Source organism: Apus apus, chromosome 3 (assembly GCF_020740795.1).
Source record: "Apus apus isolate bApuApu2 chromosome 3, bApuApu2.pri.cur, whole genome shotgun sequence".
Lineage (NCBI taxonomy): Eukaryota > Metazoa > Chordata > Aves > Apodiformes > Apodidae > Apus > Apus apus.
Genome location: NC_067284.1, coordinates 33,458,115 through 33,483,699, shown reverse-complemented (window position 1 = coordinate 33,483,699; position 25,585 = coordinate 33,458,115). Strand labels below are relative to the sequence as shown.

At 38.7% G+C, this 25,585-nt stretch overlaps 1 protein-coding gene across 2 annotated transcripts in view; it reads left to right on the top strand.

Moving 5' to 3' along the window:
* Positions 1-25,585, top strand: part of PDE7B (phosphodiesterase 7B) — a 169,379-nt gene that overhangs the window by 47,439 nt on the left and 96,355 nt on the right. Inside the window, exons 1-2 of one of the 2 annotated variants that reach the window (XM_051614724.1) lie at positions 5,611-5,627; positions 11,185-11,245. In XM_051614724.1, the coding sequence (XP_051470684.1) occupies positions 11,239-11,245 (7 nt within the window). In that variant the 5' untranslated portion in view covers positions 5,611-5,627; positions 11,185-11,238. Of the gene's footprint in view, positions 1-5,610; positions 5,628-11,184; positions 11,246-25,585 lie in introns of those variants that run through there. The other variant, XM_051614723.1, reaches the window with a different exon arrangement.

The following is a 25,585-nucleotide window of genomic DNA, read 5'->3' as shown; positions in this document are numbered from 1 at the left end:
CTTGGGGGACCAGACAAAGAACAAACTGCATATGGTAGATATTAGTCACATTACTTAATGTGCCTACTGCAACAAATTCAGATGTATGGTGATAAGGTTGGTAACAGACACTGAATAGAAGTTATGCCATGCATATTAGTCAGGATTGAATTGCTTAATACTAAAAATCAAAGGCATTGTCTGGTTTTGTACAGATGGGTAGGAGCTATATGATAGAAACTGCAACAGTAATATATTCACTGTGTTGACTTTGGCAGCTAAGAATGGAAGATATGAGTAAAACCAGGCCAAAAGGCAATGTAAGATTATTCCCATGACAACAAGAGGTTAACAAGTTAACATTTTTTTCTTCTACAGATGAAGTACAGTTCTCAGATTCCCCCCAGAAAAGCAGTATCTAGTTGAATAGGGAGTAACAGGAGACAGCCTTGCCATTTTTGCAAAACACTTGATGTTTACTACATACAAAAGGAGGACATCTTTCTTCAAGAGAGTTTATCTTCAGAAGATATATCCGGATAAAGAGAAGGAACCACATTCAGCCAAAATCCTTTTGTCACCTTCATTTAGCTCCCGTAAATAATAGGTGTTGTCTCTTCTTTGCACGGCCTGAAAGAATAGTAACTATTTTCTTTTTATTGTTTCATTTCTAAAGAAAGTGGTTTAATACAGAGATATTCTATGAAATTAACTTGTGCCCTGTTTTTTATACTAAATACTACCTTCCTTATATAATGTGCTTTATGTTGTAATTATTTAAAGTGTGAAGAACATGATCTTTTTTCTTCTGCAAAAATACAGTTGTTCATAACCAAGTCTAAAATACTTCCATGTTCCTTAGTGGTGAAAACTTACTAAGAAAATGAAGTGTGGCAGGTGAAGTGTTTGTAGGTCTTTTGCCCTCTGGTATGCTCGGGATCTTATTTGGATTATACATGGAAGTGAACTCTCTAATATCATTCCGTACTTGTTCGAATGGTTTTTCACAAAACAGGATTGTGTCAGTAGCAGATAACAATGAAACTGCTATGGTTTTATTTCCTCTAGGCTGGTGATTGACAGCTCAGGAAGACTTTGAATGCAGACCTAGAGGACATTTTGTTCCCATGGAGTCTTTCTTCTGGTTTTTATGCCAGTTGTTTCTGCAGTCTAAATAAGCTTCTTTAGACTGAAATACTTTTACAGTTTTTGAATGGGGAATCAAGATGCCCATCACTCCGGGAGACCTTGAACCTGCAAGAGAAGGAAGCTACCTGGGCAGTTAATTCCTTGTGTAAACTCCTCTGGTGTATTTTACTACAAGTAAAACATTTACAGTTCTTTTACCATCTCAAGGATGGCCATAGGTGTAGCCTTAGCTAAGAGATTATAATCAGAATGTGTTGAGAAGCAAAAGAAGAGAAAAGAGCAGCTTTGTGCAGCATTTGCTAACAATACGAATCAGTTTTGAGCTGATGCTTTCACACATAAGAAAAAAAACAAAAACAAACAACAAAAACTCTAAAAGAAAGTCTCTGATTCTGAGAATTATTTTCAGAGGGAAAATTAAGTCTTTTTAGCTCCAAAATACTGCAATCTGGGAAACTTTAATTGATATGTCAAAAAAACATGAATTTCCCTGTGCATGGAATATGGTCCTAGTGATTATTGCAGTCTGAATGTTTCCTGAAAATAATAGCATCCCTATGGCTTCAGATATGTTATTAATCCCACTTTTAAAGTTGTCAAAAAGATGTAAGTATCAATGATGCTTTCTTTAAATGCAGAAGATGCTTTTCCTCAATGTCTAATAAGATGATTTTTGAAATGCAAGTTTTTCCTGTCAAAACAACACTTGCTGTTTTGTAGCTCCATATGTTCTGCATGTAGAAGCGTGATGTGTGGTGGCTGTACTTGAAGTTCTGAAAGTCGTTTATGCAGTGCTAAAGTTACTTAGTTTTTTGGTTTTGTTTCCTTTTCTAAACTGCACTGATATAAGAGTACTTCTAATTGATACTTATGACTGTGTTGTCAGGCTAAAACACCACTAGAGATGCCTATTTTGACAGTGTTTGGTAACATGCTGGACAGATGCCCATAAAATTTTGTATGAGGCCATTGGTACAGAACAATTGAAGATAGTGCTTATATTTTAAAATTGCTTATTGTGGCAAAAGAGTTTCAAAGTAAGTACGAGGCAGGAGAGCTCAAAATGTTTGAGGATAACCAGAATCCAGTTTGGGAGCAAAGCTGTAAGTGGTTGGTGATAAGCTCAGGAGATAGAGTCTGAAGTGAGGATTTCATGTTGTGACACATTGGCATAATCCACACAGCTGATGGAAACAAGGCCTGAGGCCATTCTTTGATTGTGTCCTCTTTGCACAGCAGTTGGTCCCACATTTCCTTAGGACATGTAGTGATGACACAGAGTAGCAGAAAGGATTTTCTGCATATGAAGTTTTATTTGCAGAGTCTCTCATGGATGGCAGACAGCAAACACAAAGTTATGTTGTGCAAAGAGCAAGGAGAGAAGGAGAGTGGGGAAAGAGAAAAGCTCACTTTTAACAGGATGACCAATCTTGGAGTCACTGTGTAGCTGTCAGTAGGGCCCTGCAACTTCAGACTCAAGCAATGTGTGGTGCACAAGTGAGGAACTAGGGAAAAGTAGTTTCCTGACTTCTGCCTCTAAGTGCTGTATTGTAATTTCTGCTGAAGCTGTCTGCTTGACCAGACCTCCCACATGTATGTCTTGAAGTTGGTTAGATGTCTTCTAACTCTCTCCTACCTGGTTTGTTGGTCCAGTGCTAGTTCTGTTACCTAAGTCTGCATCTATGCCAGAAGATGAGTGAAAGCAGTGAACTCATGAACACATCACCTCTTGTTGGTATGCTTTTGGCACGAGTGTTTCCCACCAACTCTCATTCCTTAAAAAATGAAGTCCTGGAAATGATGAAACAGAACTGCTTCAGTGCATGCAAATGTTTTAGGGAACAAAAAATGCACAGCACTTGAGAAGCAAGTGGGCACCAGCACTTGGTACCTCTCAGGAAGTGGTCAGGGAGACAGTTTATTAGGCAGGGGGAACCTGATGCCTGTGTCATCTTACCAGCACTCAGTCTCCTTGTCCTTCCGGAGACTGTTTTTGCACACCAAGCATTCAGTATGCATTGGGCACACACAAATAAGCAGGTGCCAAAATTCTTCCCACGTTGCCCTGAACAGCCTGAGGAAACTCTACAGGAGGTTTGTTCTCCCACAGACCTTTGATTTCCTTCTTGGAAAGAATGGTGTGTCAGTCAGTACTTTTGAGGCTTTGACCCTTCCTTTGCTCCAGTAGATAGTTGAAATATGTAAGGAAAACATGTGGTTGAAGTTGAGACCTAAATTTTCCCAAATTAATCCTATATTTTCCTCCCATTATAAATTTCAGTAGAAAGTGAAAATGGCAGCAACAACAGAAAGCAGCTAGGAGAACAGCCCAGCTCTGCAACTCGGAGGAGGAGGAAAGGCAATTGTGTGGTCCAGAAAATGTTTAAATACAGAGAACTTTGATGTTTCACATCAGAGCAACAATAAATAGAGGCAATGAATTTGCCTTTTCCCTAGTATTGATATTTTCCTCCCATCTTCCCTCCCACTTAGAACTGGTTTTGTGGTGGGAAGATCCATTACGTAATCTAGAGATGTTTTGCATTCTTTAAAATGTAAACTAGAAAATGAACTGTAATACAGATTCATCCTGTGAGGTTAAGAAATTAGTTGGCTCTTGGACACTTCTTGGATGATGGCACCTCCTCAGAACATGCCTACAAGTTGTGCCTCGCCTGTTAATGCACACTCAACTGTGACTTACTGCTTATTAATACCCAACATTTTTATTGCTTAGTAATTCTAGATCTAGCTCCCAGTGCCCATGTTATAAACACTTAAAAGTAGGGATGCCATATTGAAACACTGACAGATCCCCACGGGGGTCAGGGCTACTGGTGCCTCCCTAATGAAGTCAAACACTGTTAAACTTATTTTTCCTTAACTGAAGAAGAAAACAGAGCAGTTAAAATGCTATATCCATTTTCCAGCAACATTAATTCATTTCAAACCCCTCTTAATCACAGTAAATCACAGGTTTGTGAGAAAATGAACAGCCTGAAAGTTCACCTCGGGCTATTTAGCCCACAAACAAGTTGCTGACTACTGGCAACAACAGTTGGTTGGGAATTATTGCTCAATGTAGTTGTAATTGCTTATTTTGCCGTGCCTTCTGTTCAGACTAGCTGAGGGTCTACAGCATGGTTAATTCCAGAATGAAGTGCATTGCCAAGGTGCTGCTGGAGAGTGAAACTAGCAATGCTGAGAGGTTATTTGAGCAAAGTGTTTTTACTTTCTGGAGGGAAGAGAAACTTTCTCTTTCTCCAGGAAAGCTTAGAAAGGGAAGAACTCTCAAAACAAGTCTGCCTAGACATAGTTACTCTGCTCTGCGGAAAAATCATCCAGATGTTAGTAGAACCTAAGTTTTCAGTTAGCAGCCTCAGTTCTACACAAAATAGGAAAGGTGGAAACTTTACCCATGAAATATGGTATAGCTGTAATATAATAGTGGTAAAGTAATAGCAGTAATTTGAAGAGCAGCAAATGTAGCATTCTTGCTGCTAATAGTATTTTAAAGGCAATTGTCTGTATGCTGTGATTACACCACATCTGTGAATGGGTGGGTGCACACAGGATACTTGCCTTTTCAAGATAAGTGTACTGTTTTGCACTCCAATACAGTGGAACACTGAAGTTACCAAATGTAGGTCTAAACTTCCAGGTAAGTATAGGTTTATATCTATAATAATGATGGGAATTGTTAAGAAAGGCCAGGGAGGTAATATGTAAACAATCACAATTCTTATGGACCTTGGGAAATTTTATTACCTGAAAGACTCTAGTGGTATTTGCTACCAATGGGAATGTTTATATATATGCAATTCTCAAGTTGTATTCCTTAGACACATATTTTCACATATTATCAGGTAAGAAAAGCTAAGTAAAGCTCTTGAGGAATTCAGAGCTGGAATTCAAGTTCATCTGAATAGGGTGAGTGTTTTGAAATCATTCACTCCAGAGAAAATTGATCAGATGTAGGCCTGTTAAATTTAAAATAGGGTGATAGAGAGAAAAGAAGCTTTTGTCTCTAAACAAATAAAAACAATGGCTTAATTTCCTTTGCTAAAGCAAACAAAGGCCACGGGTAAAGATTCACCAAAATTCAAAAGCATTTGGCATTTAAGTGCATCTCAAGATTCTGCAGAGTATTGGTAGAGAACTTCCTTGTTTTACATAAACATTGGTTTAATCACTGACAGATATTACTACAAGGCTTTCATTTTGAGGGAGACACTTGGGAAAAGGCTGCAGGCAGGACAGATTACATACGTCAGTCTGGTCTGGTAGTTCCTGTACTTTCTTTTGTCCTTGTCAGGAGAGGCAGAACTGGAAATGCCACAAGTGTAATACTGCATTGGAAATCCTGCAGGTCCTACACTCTGATGTTCCATCAGCCTTTGGGATGAATACACCTTAAATCTTCTCCCAGGCAGCCTGAAGACAAAGACCATGTGGCCTGACTCCTTGTGAAACATAACTCTTCATTTTAAGCTATTTATGTGAGTGGCCAGTTGTTTCTATAAAAGATTGCTGAGACTTATGAAGTGATGTTGCTTTTCACACTAAGAGACTTTATTTACATCTATAAATCCTTAGGCAATTAGAATGATGCTTGTACATTCTACAGGATTTTATTCAAGTACTTTTTAGAGGCAATGGGGAAAGAAACATAATAGGAAAACAGAAATATGAATAACTAGCATTTTTTTGCCTCTGACATAGTCCATTTTTTCATAGAAACACGGAAGTTATTTGCTCTGCCTTAAATTCTTTTAGACAGTTGTATCTATGAGTGTATCTTTTAATTCCAATTTCTAAAGGAACAAGAATTTATATGCAGTACTCTGAAAATAAATCACAACAAACAATGTTGTTATGTAGAATCCTCTTCTTTCTACTATTGGTAAGAGCAGAGCATATGAACTTACAGTAACTTTAAAAAAGAAATTAGATGGGTTCTCAAAAAATATTTGGCATGCCATCAATGTGCAATTAACACATCTCCTCTGTTTGGAGGTATAATAATCACTGTCACTTCCTGCAAAAGAAAATTACCCAGTCTTTATTGTCATGTTTGGCTGATCCTGTACATCAAGTACCTCATTAATTATTACAAATGTTGGAAGCAACGTACATGTTGAATGCCATACTCAGGATGTGCAGAACAGAACAGAGTGAAGAAGCCTATAAATGTGGTTCCTGCTCCAATAACCTTTTCTCTGACTAAGCTGGCTTTTCAGAACTTGGTGTCTGCAGCTTAAAACAGTCAAAATTGTGCACATTCAAATTTCCTGCCAGAAAACCTCTTATTATATTTTGAAAACATTAAACATTCTAAAATTACTAAAATAGTTAAATGTTAACTATATGCATTTAATAAGTAGAAAATTGACAAGTCACGTACTGCAGTTCTCATGGTAAACACTTTCAGATCTTTACTTGCTACATTTTTTCTTAGATATGAATTTAGTCCTATTTATTTCAATTACTTTATTTGCATCTCTCTTCTTAAAATGGGCAATGCTTTAATTTACTGTACTGATAGAGGTTGAATAGCATGACTTCAAAAACATTTTTTTCATAGATGAAGTTTTCTCCATAACATTAACAAAACCCTAAAAAATGAGGGCACATTCTGTCTGGGGTATATACCCTGTTTATTGCTACATATTTCAAATCCTCAAATGCAGGTGGTGTGAGCCCAGGCATGCTGGAAATAGAAACCCAACCTATGTATGATCACGTAGTACTTAAGGAGTAACATGAGCTGCACCACTGCATCAGTACAACTGGGCTAGAGGATATTTTCCATCCACTCTCTGAATGAATTTTGTTTTCTAGCCCTACTGTTTCTGCAGTTTTACTTACATTGTTTTGGTGCAGGGCTACTTGCAGAAGGCTTTCTGTTGCCCTTTGTACTCCTCATAGCATCTTGCAAAGAGGTGGTCATGCATGCCAGCACCCTTCTCCAGCAGAGCCTTTCCCTTTGGAGGGTGGTGCCTGTGTAATATGGTGTTTCCCCTTCCCAACAGGTGGTACTGGGCCAGTAGAGCCAGCCAGGCTGGCTCAAGGCTCTCCACTTATCAAAGGATTGGAGTTCGTGTCACATTTCTCCTGAATATCATGTCCTTTCATCCCTATTCTCTAATTGCAACTCTCTCATTTTTTTTGTCTTTGTTTTTTTAAGCTCCACTTTCGGCTGTTCTGTGATTTGTTCTCTTCTTCCATGGGAAACTTGTAAATCCTATTCTAGTTTACCACATTTCAGCTTGTGTAACAGATTCAACATCATGGCATGCATCTGATCTCAGAAAAGAGAGAGTAGATAATTTATTAATTAATTTGCTTAAAAAAATACTTTCTCACATGCAGAATGAATTGCTGGGTACAATCCTATGTGAAAACACATCTATGCTACTGAAAATAGTATTTACTGGAAGTAATTATACTTTCCACAGTAAAACCCACAGTCTAGTCCAGCATTCAGTGATTCAGGAGATATGAAGGTATAATGAAGATTTCACAGAATCATGGAATTGTCAGAGTTGGAAGGGACCTCTAGAGATCATTAGTCCAACTCCCCTGCTAAAGCAGGATTGCCTGGAACACATCACACAGGACTGCATCCAGGTGGGTCTTGCATACCTCCAGAGAAGGGAACTCTACAGCCTCCCTGGGCAGCCTGTTCCAATACCCTGTCACCCTCACCATAAAGTTTTTCCTCATATTTAAATGGAACTTTCTGTGTTTCAGCTTGTGCCCATTGTCCCTTCTCCTGTCACCGGGAACTACTGAAAAGAGTCTTTACCTACTACCTTGTTAAGTCTGACCCCTCCCAAACACAGCAGTGTTTTAACATTTTCAACAACAAATCCTCTCTTACTTCAGGGTAAGTGAAAGCCAGTGGTATTATTTTCAGCCAGGGTGCCTCTGTAAACTCACCAGCCCAGCATCTAAGAGTACATACAGAAGATCCAATCCCACCAGTCTGAACCATGAAGCCCAAACTGAGGTTTAAGATATTCCAACCTTTGGGACAATTTAGATCCAAGAATATGATTTGTCATCTTCTGGAGTGAAATCTTGGAACTCTAATGAGCTTCAAATATAAGTCAGGACTATGATTCCAACCTCATAATGGATTTCAAGAAATGAAGTTCAGATGCAACTGTCCTGTGTGATTTCATTGCTCTTCCTAACAGGATAGTATGTATGGTCTTTAGAGTTCCCCATTGACTCTCTACTTTCTCTAAAATGGGAATGGACAACTGATATCTTCTTCCTGACCTGAATGCTGTGAATGCAGCCAGGACTGCTTATAAGCAGCAGCTTCTAGAGGCTGTTTAGCCAGTCTTTAAAACAGATGTCATATTTCTCTCTCAGCTTCTTCAGCAGACATACATGGTGATCTTAAGGTGTGCAGTGGGTCTGCCTATGTCCAGGGTTATTCTTCCTCCTCTCTCTGCTTTCTGACTGGTTGAAATTTAAAAGTAGAGTAACCAGCATCGAATGTCACATTCCTATTCCTGCTCTCTGGTGGATCCACTAGTGACTGACTCTTGGCCTCATCTCTCAGTACCAGCCACAATATACAAGCAGGTGGAACAAACCCAAACCAGAAAGGGAAGTAAGTTGGGCCAGGAAAAGGACAGGAGAAACTTATCCAAGCCTGGCCTGAATTCACAGCAGTGGCGGCAAAGCCTCAGTGTAATCCTAAAGATTAAATCCTGAAGTCATTCCTTTCTTCTTGTTCATGGAAAACATCTGCTAACAGCAAAAATGCCCAAACAACTCTATTTTTTTTAATGAGCAAAAATTAGTGCCTTCTGTATTTCCATGCCACTTTACACATACTGGATCCAACTTTTTTAAATACTCTGAGCAGTTTGGTAACAGTTTATTTTTCAACTCATTAGTGCGTACCTATGAACTTTTACTGGCTTCAGAAATTAAACTGCTGCTGAAGCTTTTTCTCCTGCTATTTCCAGCTCCAGTGGTAGCAGTGAAAAATCTCCCAGGCTGACTGTTGTAACATGGTTCTCATTGCATTCTGTGGGCTTCAGGGGTTAAGAGGATTCAGATAAGCCAATGAACTTGTATACAGTTTTCTGAGACTTGCAAAGTTTCAAAGTTCATCAGTCACCATAATGTATCCAGTGGGAAGTTAGGGCACTCTGGGGAACATTAGCCATTTTCCCAATTTCCTAACACTAGGACTGGTGAGTATTGCTAGATATTGTACGACATAGTGTGCCAGCCTGAAATGTGATGTTTATATAAGTATGTCTGGAACATACAATACCTCTGAGAGACTAAATAAAAAAAAGCCGAGTTTTCAAAGAGCAGCTTAAATTCAGGGGTGAGGCAGACAGCAAATTTTAATGTGCTTTCTTAAATCTGTGTTTGTCTAAGTGTACTTGAGGTCATGAAGTTGAAGCTGGGGCATTTCTGTGCGAAGATGCACAGATCTTAACATTCTACCTAGAAGAATAAATAGCAAATTTCTTTGTCTTCTGACAGGGAGCTCGTATAAGAGCATTCATAACAATAATTTTGAAATGCTGGGTGTTGTTTTTCTTTTGCAGTCTTTCAGTAGTATGTGCTCCCACCTAGGATGGTTAATACAAGCATCTGTTTGCTCTTTTTAGATGTACTGATATATGAAGAGACTGTGTGGGAGATGGGCTTTTGTTTGTTTATTTGTGTTTATTTCAGTGTGAGGGAGATGAAGGCTGTTTTAAAACTAATAAGTTCCAAATGTGTTGTTCATTTATTAAACTGTTTCATCTGTTTCATCTTCTTTGAAGCTCTGGGGGTTTTTACTTACCTGATTCTTTGTAAACTTTAATATTTGCTGTAATTGTCACTTTTATTAACAACAACAAAAAAAGGAAAAGACAGTACGAACAACTTTGTCTTACATAGAGGAGAAAAAGCTGATGAAAAAAGCCAACTGTGTGAGAGAGAAAGAAAGAGGAAGGGAAATAGATAGATCTTAGTTTTTCCAAACTTGAACCAGTGTGCTTTTATTCCCATTTGGTCATAGATACCAAAAGCAGAAATATGCAGATAAAGAAGTACAGACCACTTTCACGTGTAACATATGAGACTCTCCTTAAGCCCCTATCACAAACACTAAGTGTAGCAATGCAAAATGGAATAGTTTTTGTAGCACCTGAAGGATCTGTGCACTGACTGCAATTGGAGCTGAATCAGACCACACGTGAGCCACACCAATTACGTTCCTCCTGGCAGCTAAACTGACATGCCTGTCTGCATAAAGGGCTGAAAATTGATGTCTTCTCTTTGAAAACAACCCAACATTTTTGCATTTTTGTATTCTGATCCTAATTCTAATGATCTTCCTTTACTGGGTTTGTATAGGGACAGAATATCAGCCCTGATAATATGTTTGTATATGTGAATATTGTTTTTCTTAACCAAACATGTTAGCATACAGATGTAATTTACCTGCACTTTACAACAAAACAATTATACTCACAGGTGTTATGGAGAGTTCAAACATTGTGAGTTGACAGCTTTCATTAATAAATATCTTAAGAGTTTGTGGGTTTTTTTAAATGTTTGTTTTACAGAAATACAAATGATTGCACCAGCATGGCTGGTTTGTTTTCAACTGGGTCATTTCACAGATCCTGTTTAGGGTGCAGCAGTGTGACAACTGACTCAGTATACTTTAATGGCTGCCAGTGGTAAATGAGGCCTCCTGTGTAATTTGATCTGATGCTAATGAAGAGTAACTGGATGAGGGAAGGAGTAGCTTAAGCCATAGATACAAAGGTGAGAGGTGTTACCTGGAGTTTTCCTTGTTGAATACTCTGGAATACAGTGCTGACCCATCTTTGCATATTGGCAGTCCCCATTCTTCCTCAGACTTTGGCTACTTGAAAATCTTTTGATTTTGCTATTTTTAAAAATGTCCCTCAGAACGTCTCTAATGCCAGACATAAACAGAGGTACCAGAGGACAAGGACAGGGATACTATCAATCCCCGAGTCTTTAACTAAATATGTGCTTCTTGGGTTTGTTTTTCAGAGGTGCGGAGAAATCTCATTCGATAATCCTGACCAGAATGCCAAATGTGTTCGCATGCTAGGTAAGGGTAAGAGTCTTTTCCCCTTTTGGTACAACTATGTGGAAGTGTGTTTAACTGGGGATTTCTTCTCAAAAGTACATGATGATGGCTGTGGTGATTCGCAATGGCATTCAGGCAGCTCACCCACATGTAGTCCTCATTAATTTACTCTTTAATTTTCAATTACTTAAACAAAGAATATGTGTATATTCCAGTAGTGCCCGTCTACATGGATGGAAATACAGCTGTGCCAACACTGTAATTGTAATTCTGAGGTACTCAAGTCCAGAGCTCACATTTGAAAGCTGAAAATCTCTGTAATCAGGCCAGATTTTTAAAATGAGCCCACAGAAAATTTGAACTTTTGTAGATTGCACACCTTTAGAGTAGGGAGCATTTATGTACTTTGAAAAAGAGTTTGAATTTCATAAATATATATCAAATCCCTCTAGAGCTTCAGCTGTATCAATCAGCAAAATTTCAAACACTGATTTTACAGATTTGCATTGGCACAGCACTTTGCCCATCATTTATAAAAATTATGATTAAGCAGAAGTGTCTGTTCTGTGGTAACAATATAGGAATGTTCTGGTATGTTTCATTAATTTCTGCGGCTGATTTTATTGTATTTATTTGTTTAATCTTCAGTGCTGGTACTGAAAATTTAACAGCATGTTAGTGTCACAGTGAAAGACAGGGAGTAAACATCTGAAAACCTAAAAGATAATGTTAACTCAGAAAAAATTAAATCACAGAACACTTGCAGGGTTAGGCTTTAAATTCTGAAGACCTTTCACCTGCTAGGCTTTAGATAAATGTATGCTGGAAATTAGAGCATTGCATCTAATAACACAAAGATTGATATAGGCACAATTTTAAACATTGCAACTGGCAATATCTAGGAACTTAATTCCCATCTGGGTACATAGCTGTGTTCTGTAATAACAGATTATGTGGTTTGTTGTTTATATTCATTAAATCCTATTGTCACAATAGACTGTAATTGCTGCAGAGGAAATCTGTCATGCTTATAGTGCACAGATCCCACCAGATGAACTGACACAATGGGCTGTAATGGTCTGTTACATCAATGAGCTGTGGTTAGAGGTTCTGAATGGAACAAGCTGACAGAAAAGATACACTTGTGATCCTTTATCACGCCAGTTATAATCCACAGCTTAAATACCATTGAGATCATAGAACTGTAGTTCTAAGGAAGTTAAATCCATGCAAATGTTATTATCTGGTAGGAAAAAAAAAAAAAAAAAAAAAAAAAAAGAAAAAGCTGGGTGGAGGGGTGTAGCTGAGAACAAAAAAATGACTTGAAGATGCAAGTCTTCTGCACAGATTGGTTCATCATTAGGTTTGGCATTTTTATAATGTCAGTCCAAAACTGGGAGTTTGGCATCACCCTTAGTGCAAATGATTCTTTAGGAACAGTGAGCAGAACAAGGTCTTGTTTCCATTACATATATGCTTATCTGTCTTGTAATATATGCATGTGGAAGAATGAGAACATATGCTGTGCACTGTAAGGAAACTGCTAGCCATGTAAAAATTACTCCAAGGGGTCATGCCAAAGGTGTGACTGGCTCTCAGAGGCTACATCTCATCTTTTAAAATACTTCCCCTGGTGTTATTATTCATTGGTGTCTCTAACAAATTAAGGACTATGCTGTCATATACAATATAGGATATTACATTTCACCCCAGGGTATCCCAGTTCATGTCCAGAGCTATTCTAAGTCCAGGTTATTCTAAGTGCAAGTGTATATCTCAGAATTGGTTCTGTAAGAGGTATGGGAAGTAGAAACTAGCATCATGTGTTCACTCTGAGGGCAGCTACTAAAGACAAATTCACTGTCCTGATTTCTTACAGAAATGTGTGTGGTTCTGTAGCGCTATACAGCCAGAGGGTGTCCATGCTGGCACCTCTCCTTTCATCCTAAGTTCTATATGGAAGAGCAGCAGCCAGAAGTCATGCAACCTAAATGATTTATTGCTGAATGTGTCATGTAGTGTCCAATTTCGAATTTTACAAGGGAATTGAATTTCCAAGAGACCAAAAGACAAAGTTTGTCACTGGTCAGTGCAAAGCTGACATAACGACTGTGGGTGTAACTAGTGAACAAAGCACACAGTGCCTTCAGAGAGGGACATGCTTCTCAGCTACATGGCTTTGAAATGTGCTGAGACAGTTGTGCTGTCATTTACTGTAGCAGTGAGAGTGCTGACGGAAATCTAGAGGGCAAATCCCTGCAAGTGCAAGTGGATAAGTATTTAGTAGGAAAAGAAACACAGGAGGTTGGAGTACTGACTGTATTTGTTCAGGGGTCTTTGATGCAAAACCAGTCTGTACTTGGAACTGTACATTAGGACAAGAGAAGATGGCCTGAAGTTGCGCCAGAGGAGGTTTAGACTGGATATTAGGAAAAATTTCTTTACTGAAGGAGTGGTCAGGCATTGGAACAGCCTGCCCAGAGAAGTGGTGGAGTCACCATCCCTGGAGGTGTTCAAAAAAACACATACATGTGGCACTTCAGGACATGGTTTAGTGGGCATGATGGCATTGGGTTGATGGTTGGGCTTGATGATCTTAGAGGTCTTTTCCAACCTTTATGATTTGATTATTCTATTGTCTTCAAGCAGTACTCTAAAATGGTTACAGCTGTTCTTGTCAGAAAAGACTTGTACCTGCGTTTTGCTACGGGTTCTGGATTAGCTTCAAGTTTAAAGAATTTTGGAATGGTGCTGGGATTGCTATGGAGTCCAGATTCCTTGAGGTAACATGGATTATGTGGAAGAGGTTCTTTTTCTATAAAGGCTGAGGAAGAGATGTTTGCGGTGAAATTCTTATTCTAGTCCTATCTTCCTGCTGGGAAACAGGAGATAATAGATCGAGAAATGCCAACAGTGGCTACAGTGAGAGTAGGTGACTTTTCAATGCACTGATTAGATATCACTCAACTTGAAGTTACAAGTAAAAGAATCAGTTTAATGCCTCATCTTTTAGCATTGGTGATGGATATTTTTAACCCAAGTGTGAAAAATTATTTGAACAACTAAATTAAATGATCATTTAGTGCTGCTTCCTGAGGATATAATAGGTAATAACTATGTACTCTGCCCAGGATATTCTTAGCATCAGTATAATTTTGTGCACTAACTTTCTTACAGAAATTTATTTTTTTCCTTTCATGCTTTATATTGTGCTTGTTTCTTTACAACTCCGTATGTTACACTGGTTGAAGAAATACAACTTCTGTAACTGTCACAGCAGAAAGTTGGTCATTGACCCACCTTAGCCTCCTGAAGATATGTTCAGATTCTAAATCTGTCAGAGTTTTCTTGAGCCTGGCAATGGCCAAGGCTTTAAACATCCCTGCAAATCCATTTTCCTTTGAAAAATGGGAAGAGATGTACTTCCTCACTTCTTAGGAACAACAGGAATAATTTTATAAGTACAGTGAGAAACTGAAGTACTATAATGATGCAGGTCATAAAAATACCACCTGAATGATAAAAGTATGTTGTCAGAGGTTTCCCTTGAATCTTGTGAGTCTCTCTGGAGTAGTAGCTCATCACTTCCATTGCAAGGTAAAAGATCTGCACTGTTCTGCTTAAGCTCAAGCTGTTACCAAGTAAGTGAGGGCACTCAGCTGTGACCAAATTACTAGATAATACTGAATTTGATGTAAAAAAGCTTTTGCTTTATACTGCATTTGGGAAGTCAGAACCCTGGGCTCCTCGTGCTCTTCACTTATAATCATTTTGACTTAAAAAAAGATATTTGGCAAAAAAATTGTGCACATAGCAAGGTACTCACTATCTGGTTATTAGTCCAGGTATTCATATCATGAAGGGCAGAAGGGAACTATCCCTCTCCCTAGAGCACCCACTGCTACTTTCAATGGCACAACTTGTGGTTAATTTTTCCCATATGTAGACAGACATTCTGGGCTCAGACATGACACAATGTCGTATCATGCAGAGATAATTGGTTAGTTTGCTGTGAAAATTGCTGGTTGGATGCCTAAGCTAATTAACTCTGCTGGGAAGAATTGCATACTAGCTTGGAGGAGTCCAAAGTAAAGGCAACTTACCAGTTCTCACATCTTAACTAGCTTGTCCAAAGCTGAGTAACCACTACGTGGCAGAGCACCAAGTTTTATTAGTTTATCCTGGAAAGAATAATATTCCCATATCAGACTAGTTTTAGTGTGGAAGAAAAAAGTTCTGCCAAGTAGAAGAGAAACTTCAGTGTATAAATAAATACTAGTTTTTACATAATAGATACGTTTATCCGTATGTTTGCTGTACAGAAAGTAGGCAGCTGCACTCATCATAACGCATACAAAATTAAATGATCCCATCAGCGTTAATCTGTTTAGCCTTACTGATGACAGTGGAGTAAGGGAGGTGGATGATAAAAGCAAATTAATCTGGTTTGTTACTCCAATAACCAGTTTTCTACCATCAGATTTGGGTTTTACGCCCTACTGAAACACTGGGTAGATTTTGAAGAGGTCACATTTCTTGCTGGCTAACTCTGCTGTCTGCAGAGATTTTTCCAAGGAAAATGTGAATTGCTTTCCTTAAGGAGCTAGTTAGTAAGATGAAAACAGAATCCTTTGAGACGCCCTATGGCAAATGGCTGAGGTGCTTTGTTTTCATTATTGTAAATTCCATGCAGACAGGAATAATGTGAGTTAGTTTTGTTTCCCTTTTGGTGTAGACTTAATGCTTGCAAAAGCAGACAGATGAATCCTTGTTTGGAATAAGAGTGGTTGCCTTGCAAATAGCCATTTAAAATTCATCCAAGAAAAAAGCAATCTGAAAAGAAATAAAAATGAAAGGTCAGGGCTGGCACCTTTTGTTTTCATTACCCAGACTACGAGAACATAACTTTGTTGCTTAGGGCAACAACCGTTTTCATATTCCAGCACAGAGAAGTGCCTACCTCCCTCTTCCCCAAAAATGCTGTTTTGTGGCATCCTTCCACCATTCATTACCTGTGGAGAGTTATGGTTAAAGGAATCGGCATTTAGCCATGAAATGAGCTTCATGGATCCAGCTTCAGTCTTGGTGGCTCTTTGCCCATAGCAGAGAAAACCAGCACACATTTGAACAGAGTTGGCAGCTGCAGCTTCGGAGAGAATAACATTGCAAGAATAACAACGGTGTGGAACGCCAGGGCTGGGGGCACTGGCCAGGCTCTGGCTGCCTCACAGAACGGCTGAGCTCACCACCTCCACTGGCAACAAAAAAAAAAAACAAAACCCAAAAAAAAACCCCAAAATCTATTTAAATTTACTTTGAAAAACGTAATCTGGTAAAGATCCATATAACTTAGTGGGAAAAATAAATATTGGATAATAGTTAAATGTGTCAATTTGCCCTGGAGGTGGAGGGAGAGCTAGAAGCGAGGCAGCTAGTCAAACGGTTCTGTACAGGTCAAGCTCTGCAGCTTTGCAAAGCTTTCTGGAGCCCTCACTGACATCCGCTGAAATGTGACCCTTCATCTCTTGCACACACAGAACTTCTGCTGGAACTGGAAGGCATGCATGAGCAATGGAGTTCTAAATAGCACATGTATGGACTATTTATAACAGTCATTCGAAGACTTGCACATGCACTTGACCTTATGCAGAATAAGTATTCTCTCTGTGCAAATGACATTAAAATAAGCACATGACTTAATCTTTGTAAAATTAAGCAATTGTTTATGGGAAAAAATGTCTAAAATCTTCACCGACTCTCAAGAAATCTATACTCATTGCTATGCTGACCATCAGGGTAGCTGTGGGAGCGGGAAGCCTAGGATGTCTCCTACAAAAATCTAGGCTTCTATTCCATGAGCAGCTTGCAACACAGGATGAAAGGAAGCAGGTTTGAATGCATACAGAAAGATAAACATTATGTCTCTTTTTGATATCTTGTTAACATAGGTAAATTCAAATCTAAACGCAGAAGCCCATGCTACGAGGGCTTACATTTTTATTTTATGCTGTAACTGCTAATGAAAGTCTCTCTGCCAACAATCTGTAATGATGAGAACTGTATGAGGTAGATAACATTTCCAGAACTTTAGTTCTTCCCCAGTTGAGACGACAACTTGAGATTTTCAAGTAACTTCTAATACTTTTTCTTTACTTTTTTTTCCTAAAATGTCATCCCAGTATATTATCGAACTTTACAAATAAGACTTAATCCTGATCTTGCAGCTGTGCTTGTAAATACATTTTTTAAAGTTAGATATCTGTGACATAGCCACCATGAAAATAGATGCTTCCTGCACCTTCATGTCACTTAAGACCCTCAGTTGACTGTCTAGCCCTGAAATGCAATACTTTCTAAATCTCACCTGTTTTCTCCAGTAACTTGTTGCATTGCCCCATGCTTTATCTGGAAGGCCCCAGGCCCCAAGGAGATTTCAGGCTGCCCTCATTTGAGTGTAGCTTGGAGACAGAAAGTGATGAACTGGTGGGTATGAGGTGTAAGCACTTTGTCAGAGTTTACAGTGTACACACGCTGTCATTGTGCCAATTCATCACTCTGCTATGTTTTCACACACAACAAGTAGGAACTCTTTGACTTTAGTGTAAGGAGATTTGTGCCCAAAACCACACAGAATGTAAATATCAAATCCATCTCCTAGCTTCATGACAATTTGATAAATTTGGTTAAGAAACTTTAAAAAAGGTAAAATAAATTGAAAATTCAATTGTCCTTAGTATATTTTCAAGAGCAGTTCTCTAATACCATCTTATTATTGCAGTATTTTTTATTTAATTACTATTTTAGGTAATTATGTAGTCTGGTAGCTGAGTGACAGTGACCACCTGTTTATCTTGTTCTGTCCAGTAGATCAGACTGAAAGCACTTGTCTTACAACAGGCACCTTTCAGAAGGGTACTAAAGGAGACAAAAAAAACTGACTTTGGCATTCAGAGTAGGCATATAGAACACTTTTCTAAGTGTAACTTCTGGTGATTTTTTTTTCTATCGCTTAAATGTTAACTTGAAATGTATATAGTTTTATCATGTGTCTGAGCTTGGTGCAGAAAAGAAATGGGGGTGTCAGGGAACTTAGAGGGAACACATTGAGGATTTGCACCTTCTATATGTTGACACACACCGTGATGGTTTTCTTTAGAAGGGAGAGCTACTGTGTTGCCCACATCTACAACAGCCATTCATTGGCACCACAAGATCCAGCTGACATACCAAATCTTGAGACATGATTAAAAAGGCTCCCCTCCCCCAGATAAAAATACTCCAAACCCCTGACTCTTCACCTTCTCTTTCTATCAAAAAGGATTTTTGACTTCGCTGAGGATCTCACCACATACCACATTTAGAAAAAACACGGGTTTGTAAGTCCTGTCCAGCAGTTGCACTCAAAACATGGCTACACCTACTCACAAACTTAGTGCAGTGTGAAGCCAAGGAATGCCCCCCTTTTTGTCCAAAACATGTTGCAGACAGAAGGATTGCGTTCTGCTGCCCATGTATGTAATAGTTTAGTGAAAGTTTAAACTTTGAATTCTGGGCTTTCCTCACCCTTAAGTAGTTAAAACCCAGAGCACCCACTTTTATCTTACTCATCAAAACAAAGGCAATGCAGGTTGGGGTTAGGTGTTGGTCCACCCATTGACCCTGAACAAAGAAAAATGCTGGGTATGGCTCCAGGAGGATAACAAAGAGACCCATGACTTGTACTTGATTTGGAAGAGCACACACATGTAAGACAAGGATAATTCTGAGTTTTGTTTCCCCAACCTTTCCTTTTATTTGACTAGGCACTTCTTAGATAAGGCAGAGAAACAGATGCTTGATTGATTTACTGAGGATGATCTCATATCTTATTTCATGGTATTTGTCACGAGTTACTGCTGATCCCCTATTGGAAAAAAGGATTCCAAGTACCTATTCAGTCTACTGCTTCTCAGTTTGGTTTTGCCTCGTGCCTTCCGTCATGCCTAAACCTGGACTGCATTCATGTAATCTCCCATCTTCTTTGTCCAAACTGTTGTGAGTAGGATATTTTCACCCAAATAACTTCCTCTACAGAAAATTGCTGTGACTAGCCATACTGCTGTAGTAACACTCACAAAAAAATGTGAAGGGGAGAAAGGTGCAATTATTAGATCTATTAAAGGGACCAAACTGGAAAAGAAAGCTTACCCACCATTTTACAGCCAGACATGCCTGCATGTTAATATCATAAAATCTCCAGATGTAAAGTTGCAAACTTAGATTTAAATGGTTCAAAGTTATATTTTGTTATTTGGGCTCATCTGTATCAATTAATCTTTGCTTCTTTAATTATTCCTTGGTGATACCTTGCAATTTTGCAGTCTCTGAAATTCCTATAGTTAGCTGTGTACCTACCCTCAGCAACAAAGATTCCTGTCAGAGAAAGCCATGGATTTCCTGTGCTTTGGAGCACTGTTCCTGGCTGTAAGTGTTCATAAACTTCTCAGCTTAAAAATATCTTTTCCAATTTTTTAATTTATTTTTTTTCCCTTAATAAATTATAATTTCTAATGACAACCTGTTGCTTTCTGGTATGTCTCATACTTCTTAAAAGCAGTAAGTTCATCTCTTAGGTTATCCCTTGATCATCAGACTACTTAAACATGCATTTATATATTTTCACTGAAGCCAAAAAATGCATAAACTGAAATCTATTCCCATGCTAGGGTCAGTCACAGTGTCTAGCACTGTACATGCTCAAGCCTTGCTCTTACCCAAGTACTTGCGGCTCTGGGCTTATGAAATCACAGAGCATGACTCTGAATATTGGTAGTAAGGGAGGGAACCTGATTTAGCAACAAGAAATGGAATTTCTGAATCTCAGATAGCATGTCAAGAGACAACTGTATTTCTTACAGAAAATCCTACTGGATTTCCATTATAAGGCATTCCTCTCAGTAGGTGAAATAATGCCAAAGATAGCTGGGGTGCAGTTCATCTGACAGAATGTCTGTAAACACCTGTAAAATAAATTTGTATTTTAAGTCTACATCCATCATCTAATCTTCTCTCTTGCAATTGAAAATAATGAGAAAGAGATACTTCTGTAAGACTCAGTTTATTGCAAAACAGCTGTCTAAAACTGCTCCGAGTAACCCTACTCAGATAATGCTTATTACTCTCTCAGTGGTTGCAAGGAGTCAGAGAAGATTGATCTTGCACCTGGAGTGCAAGCATTGTTTTTCATGGTGTTCAAAGCTTTAAACTATGGAAGATAATGGAAAATCAGGCTAATCAGTCTCATCCGTAAGATAATTTACTGGTTTTTAATATAAGAGCAGCTTCCAAGTTTTCCACATATTTATAGTAATGTAGACAGCAAATTGTTTTTATTAATTGACTCATTGCCTTTGTGAAGTCAGAGTTTCTCTCTCTCACCGTGTGACACAGCTGTAGGACCTTTTCTCATCTCCAAGTAGCTCCTGAATTTTAGTTGAATAAAGTAAATTGAAAGCATGATAAAAGATTTTTCAGATGCTTGAAGGGTCCAGATTGGCCCCATGATCACACTGTCTTATGGGTAGAAAATGTGACTGTATCATGAAATGTTTGGATATGAAGATTAAATTCAGCTATTAGTATGTGAAATAGGGTTTTGATTTTCATGACATTTTAAATACACATTTCATTGCATAGTAAAAAAAATATTTAGAAGGGTACTGTATAGCCTCTCCTATGTTAGGGTTTTAGGTTGGGTCAGGAGTGTGTTTTTGAGATGCTATCCCAAGTTACTCAAGATTTTGACTTGCGTTATGGAGCGGTCTGAGAATAGACAAGCTGGACTATTTTTGCATGAGACAGAGCAAGCACCTCTATTGCTTTGTAGCTGCTGCTAGGCATTTACTCTAGGAAATAGATTAGAAGTAGTTCAAACCAAATCCTCCAAAGCACATACACTTTAGACACTGGGTCTTCAGCAGTGGCTTTTTAACTCAACCAATCTGCTCTCCAACCTAGAACTTTGTCAGGCATTTGTCTTATACCCTGACATGAGGACACGTCTATGAGGATTGTCAAATGTGATTTAGTCCAATGTGAAATACTATCCTTTCGAAACTTAAGGTAAAATGTCTTTTAACTCTAGGTCAGGCTTTCACACTTCATTTATAGATTAATAGAGAGTGAATTTCATTTGACACTTCATTCAAACTAATTATCAATATTCTGGAGCTTTGTTTATTGGCATAAAATAGTGAGATCCTCACATTTTGTTCATGCATGCACAATACAAATTAATTTTGTAATATCTTTGCTTTTTATAACAGAGTGTGCTAACAAAAGGAACTCAGAAATACTAGCATCATACACTTTATTCCTAGGCATTTCTTAGAAGAAAGCAAGGACTAAGGGCCTAGAATTTACTTCTTAATTTGAAAATAGTGTAATAAACTGACATCAGAATTGTATAACATTATCATAGCAAGAAGCATATTACCATGCTGACAACATTTTCAGTCAGCTAGGTACCAGTAAGTGAAGATAGCGTATAAAGGTATAAGTACTTTGTCTCGTTTTTGTTCCTGAATACTAGATGAAATCTTGAACATCATCTTAAAAAGAGGCCTGTGCATTTTCACTCTGTGGGCTGTATTTCAGGTTTATTCAGAAGTAGGAAGACAAATTTATAGTTAAGGTACATGACCAAGCATTTTATCAAGTCCCAGAATGTGCTCTGGCACTTTGATAACTGAGACAACCATTTGTCAAGAGACAGGTCATTGCTTGTCTGAGAAAAAGACAGAAGTTTTACCTCACTCACCTCTAACTGCCCTCCAAAGATTGTCTCATGGAACCTGATTTCTTTACCTATTTGTTCCCATTGTTTTATATTTACAGACTTGCATCAGTATCTGCCGTACAGCAAAATCATTGTTAAGCTGGTATTATTTTGCTTTGCTTTGGAAACCACAAATAGGGTTGCCAGTACACCCAGCCATTCTCTGAGTATCAAACTAAAATTGTCACAAAATTGCTCCTATGGAAAGGTTTGCAAAGATGTTAAAGTAAGCTAAGGAGTAGCATAAATTGTTCAGGTCCCTGGTTAGTAACTACATGCTGTAGCAACAATAGCAGTCAGGGACAGAGCTCTGTTGGAAAGGGAAGATGTATGGCAGATGCTCCGTTGTCATTTCTTGCTATCAGCAGAGAGCATAACAACAGGCATCAATCCACTAGTTTAATCAGAGGTAACAATATGCCAAGGGAGCTACCACTTCCAAGGCAAAAGTGCAACTGCTGTCACTGTACATATGTCCTAGAGGGCTTTTTAGGCAAGTGCATGTCATAATATCATAAGAGCCAAAAGAATCAGAGTGCAAGTGACTTTAATTATTAACATCTTTCCATTTTTTAAAAAACAAGGAATGAAAGCATTATAAATCATGAGGTCTAATCTCATTTATTTTCTATTTTTTAAGAACAACACTCAGGGCTTTTGAAGTCTGTGCATTGTTTGTTTCACAAGGGAAAATGACATTATAATAACTCTCAGAACAGATTAGAGAGAAAATTCTGTTGGTTTTGGATATTTTTATTTTAATTCAATCCAGTTTCTCTGTGCCATGAAGGAATCTGTCTTTGGTTATGGAGAACTATCTTAGATACCACAGTGGCTTCCAATTGTGCAGCTCATTGAGACAAAACAAAAAGTCTCTTGATAATTGATGACTGAATAAACAAAGAGGAAACTGCAGGCAGATGTGTGCTGGAAAGCTTTCTGAAATCCTAGGATGGGATGGGAGAGAGTTTGATTTTGATTTTAATCAGAAGAACCACAATTCTCTCTTCACCCAGAATGTTTCCTACTTGATATTTTTTGTTCTTAATCTTTTCTGGGGGAGGGCATTGCTATGTGTAATTTTAGTTGAATTTCCAGTAGTAGATCTAGAGTGATTTTAGCTGGCAGCTGTGCAGCCTCAAGCCCTGCCTCTGCAAAACAGGCTCTGAAGAGGGAACAGAATAAATCCCTCTAACACTGTCCTGCCAGAAAGCTTATTCCTCGACATGGAAAGGTCATCTGCAGGAATTACTAAACTCCTAGCACCTTTGTCCATCTGTTTTTTATATTGTTCCTGGAGCTGCGTCAAGAGTAACAAGATGTGCTGCAGGATCTCATATTATGGACACATTTAACTCCCTCGGTAGGAGTAGCACCAGAAGTACAGGTTCACATAGGCAAGGACCATCAGTCAGCTCCTGTCTTTAAGTCTCCTGCCACTACCCTTCCTTCTCTTCTACAAAAAAGCTTGCCTGCCTCTTGTAACAAGTATGCATCTAAACTGGCTGAAGAGGAAGAGTTTTTTTTCAGAAATGTTTAACAAAAATTGTCTTCCTGCAATTGTATTTCAGTAAAAGAATAAAACTTGAGAGCCAAATCCAATAATTATTAGTGGGAATTCTTTGGCCAGTAACGAGCTTTAGATTCAGAAAAGCTTCTGTGGCATTTTACAGGGATGGCCATTGAATGTCTGTACACTTCAGTCTTTTATGTGGGATGTGCTCTACTGTGTCTCTTGCTGAGTTACTCCAGCATGTGACAGGAGTCCCTGGTGACACCCCATAGCAGGTTGGGCTTGTGTGAGTAACCTCAGTCACAGCAGAAAATGGGATAACGAGACAGACGTGCTGAGGCTCACCTGAGGAATCACTATGGCATCTCTGACTCAAATATTTCCAGATGGAAACATAGCGGCAGGGGGTTGTGGGAGAAAATGAGCACTAAATTGCTCTGACAAATAGAAACAATCCTTGTGGAATTCGGGAACTTTTTGATAAAAATATTTTTTAGCCAAAAGTCCAGTTTTCTACCATGTTTCTTGATTGAGCTTCATCACTTAGAGCAAATAATTAGATGTCAACCCAAGTGCAGTGACCCTTCTTTGTGGTAGTAACTTGTGTGACATGAAGTAAGGCACAGCTGGGTTATCCCATGGATGTGGATGACATAATAGGAGTGATGGAGCTGATGTAGACAGTGCCTACATCAACTGTAGATCAGTGCTGTTGCGTAGCTTGTGAGAGCGTCCTGCCAATGGAGGAGCTGTCTGCCCAACAAGATACAAAACTCTGCTCTTAACACCCTTGACTCACTGATGATCCTGTGGCATATCTTTTGTAAGAGCAGTTTTTATGGTACCTTTAAATGGGACTTGTCCAGTTGTAAAATAATTAGTTGGGTCTTTTATTCCCTTTAAGTTTTGGTGCAGTGTGTACCAACACATTGTTCTAAACTGGATTTAATTGGGCAAGGGATGAGAATGAAGGAGGGATTAGGGATCCTCCCTCCATTTCAGGGAGCCATTTCAGGCTGGCCAAGGCAACACCTGCTCCCATGTGCCAGGCTGCTTCTTCCCATGGATGCCAGTACATGATCAACTGCCTTACCTTTTGACCATAATTTTTTTAAATGCTGGTTTTAGATAGGTTTCCCAAACAATCAAAAAGAGTGCCTCTGTCTTGGTAGAACAGTTTTTTTGCCTACATTTTCCTTGTCTTCATAAAGCTACCCTAGAGTGTTTGCTGGTGTGTAATGCAAGGCTTTGTGGCAAGTTATTTGTCATTTCTCCTAGGCAAAATACCACAGCAATTTGTGTTTGAGTCTCAAAGTGCCTGAGAAGTGCAAATGTCAGTTCAGTTGGGGAACTTAAATATGTATCCACTAAATAAAGTAGCAAAACTGGAACAGGGAATTGGCAGATTCTGTCTTCTATAGTTACGAAGTATTGAAACAGTCACTCCAGTCTCAGTAGGGCTTTGAAAGCATCTGGATATAGCTTATCAGTCAACTAGAGAAAGAATATGAACAAACTAATGACAAACAGTCCCTGTTCACTTGAGGAATCTCACTCCTGTATTTCATTTAGCTCACAAGCACCTGACCAACTGTTAAACCACAGACAGCTACTGTAAAGCTAGTTTAAATTAAAAACAAAACAAAACAACTTAAAGAAAAAAAAAGACTAACCTTAAAAAGAAAAAATAAAAAAAGACATTTTAAAATTACAGCATAATCTGCTCCAATCAAAATCCCACACTACTGAATAAATATTCCTACACTGTGGTCTCTGAACCAGGAGTCCCCATGAAATCACAAGAGCTGATTGTGAAGCATAGACAAGATCCCCGTTCTTCTTCATCCTAGGTGAATGTCATAACCATTACACTACAAGGCCATTTCACTCTTGCGCACACATACACAATGAAGCTTGGATTCTTTTCTGAACAGTCAAGCTGTTCCTGCTCAGCACACCTAACACTGCAGGCAGGGAGAACTGCTGGAGCTACAAGCTGTGGAAGAAGCATTTCCCCCAGCAGACAACAAAA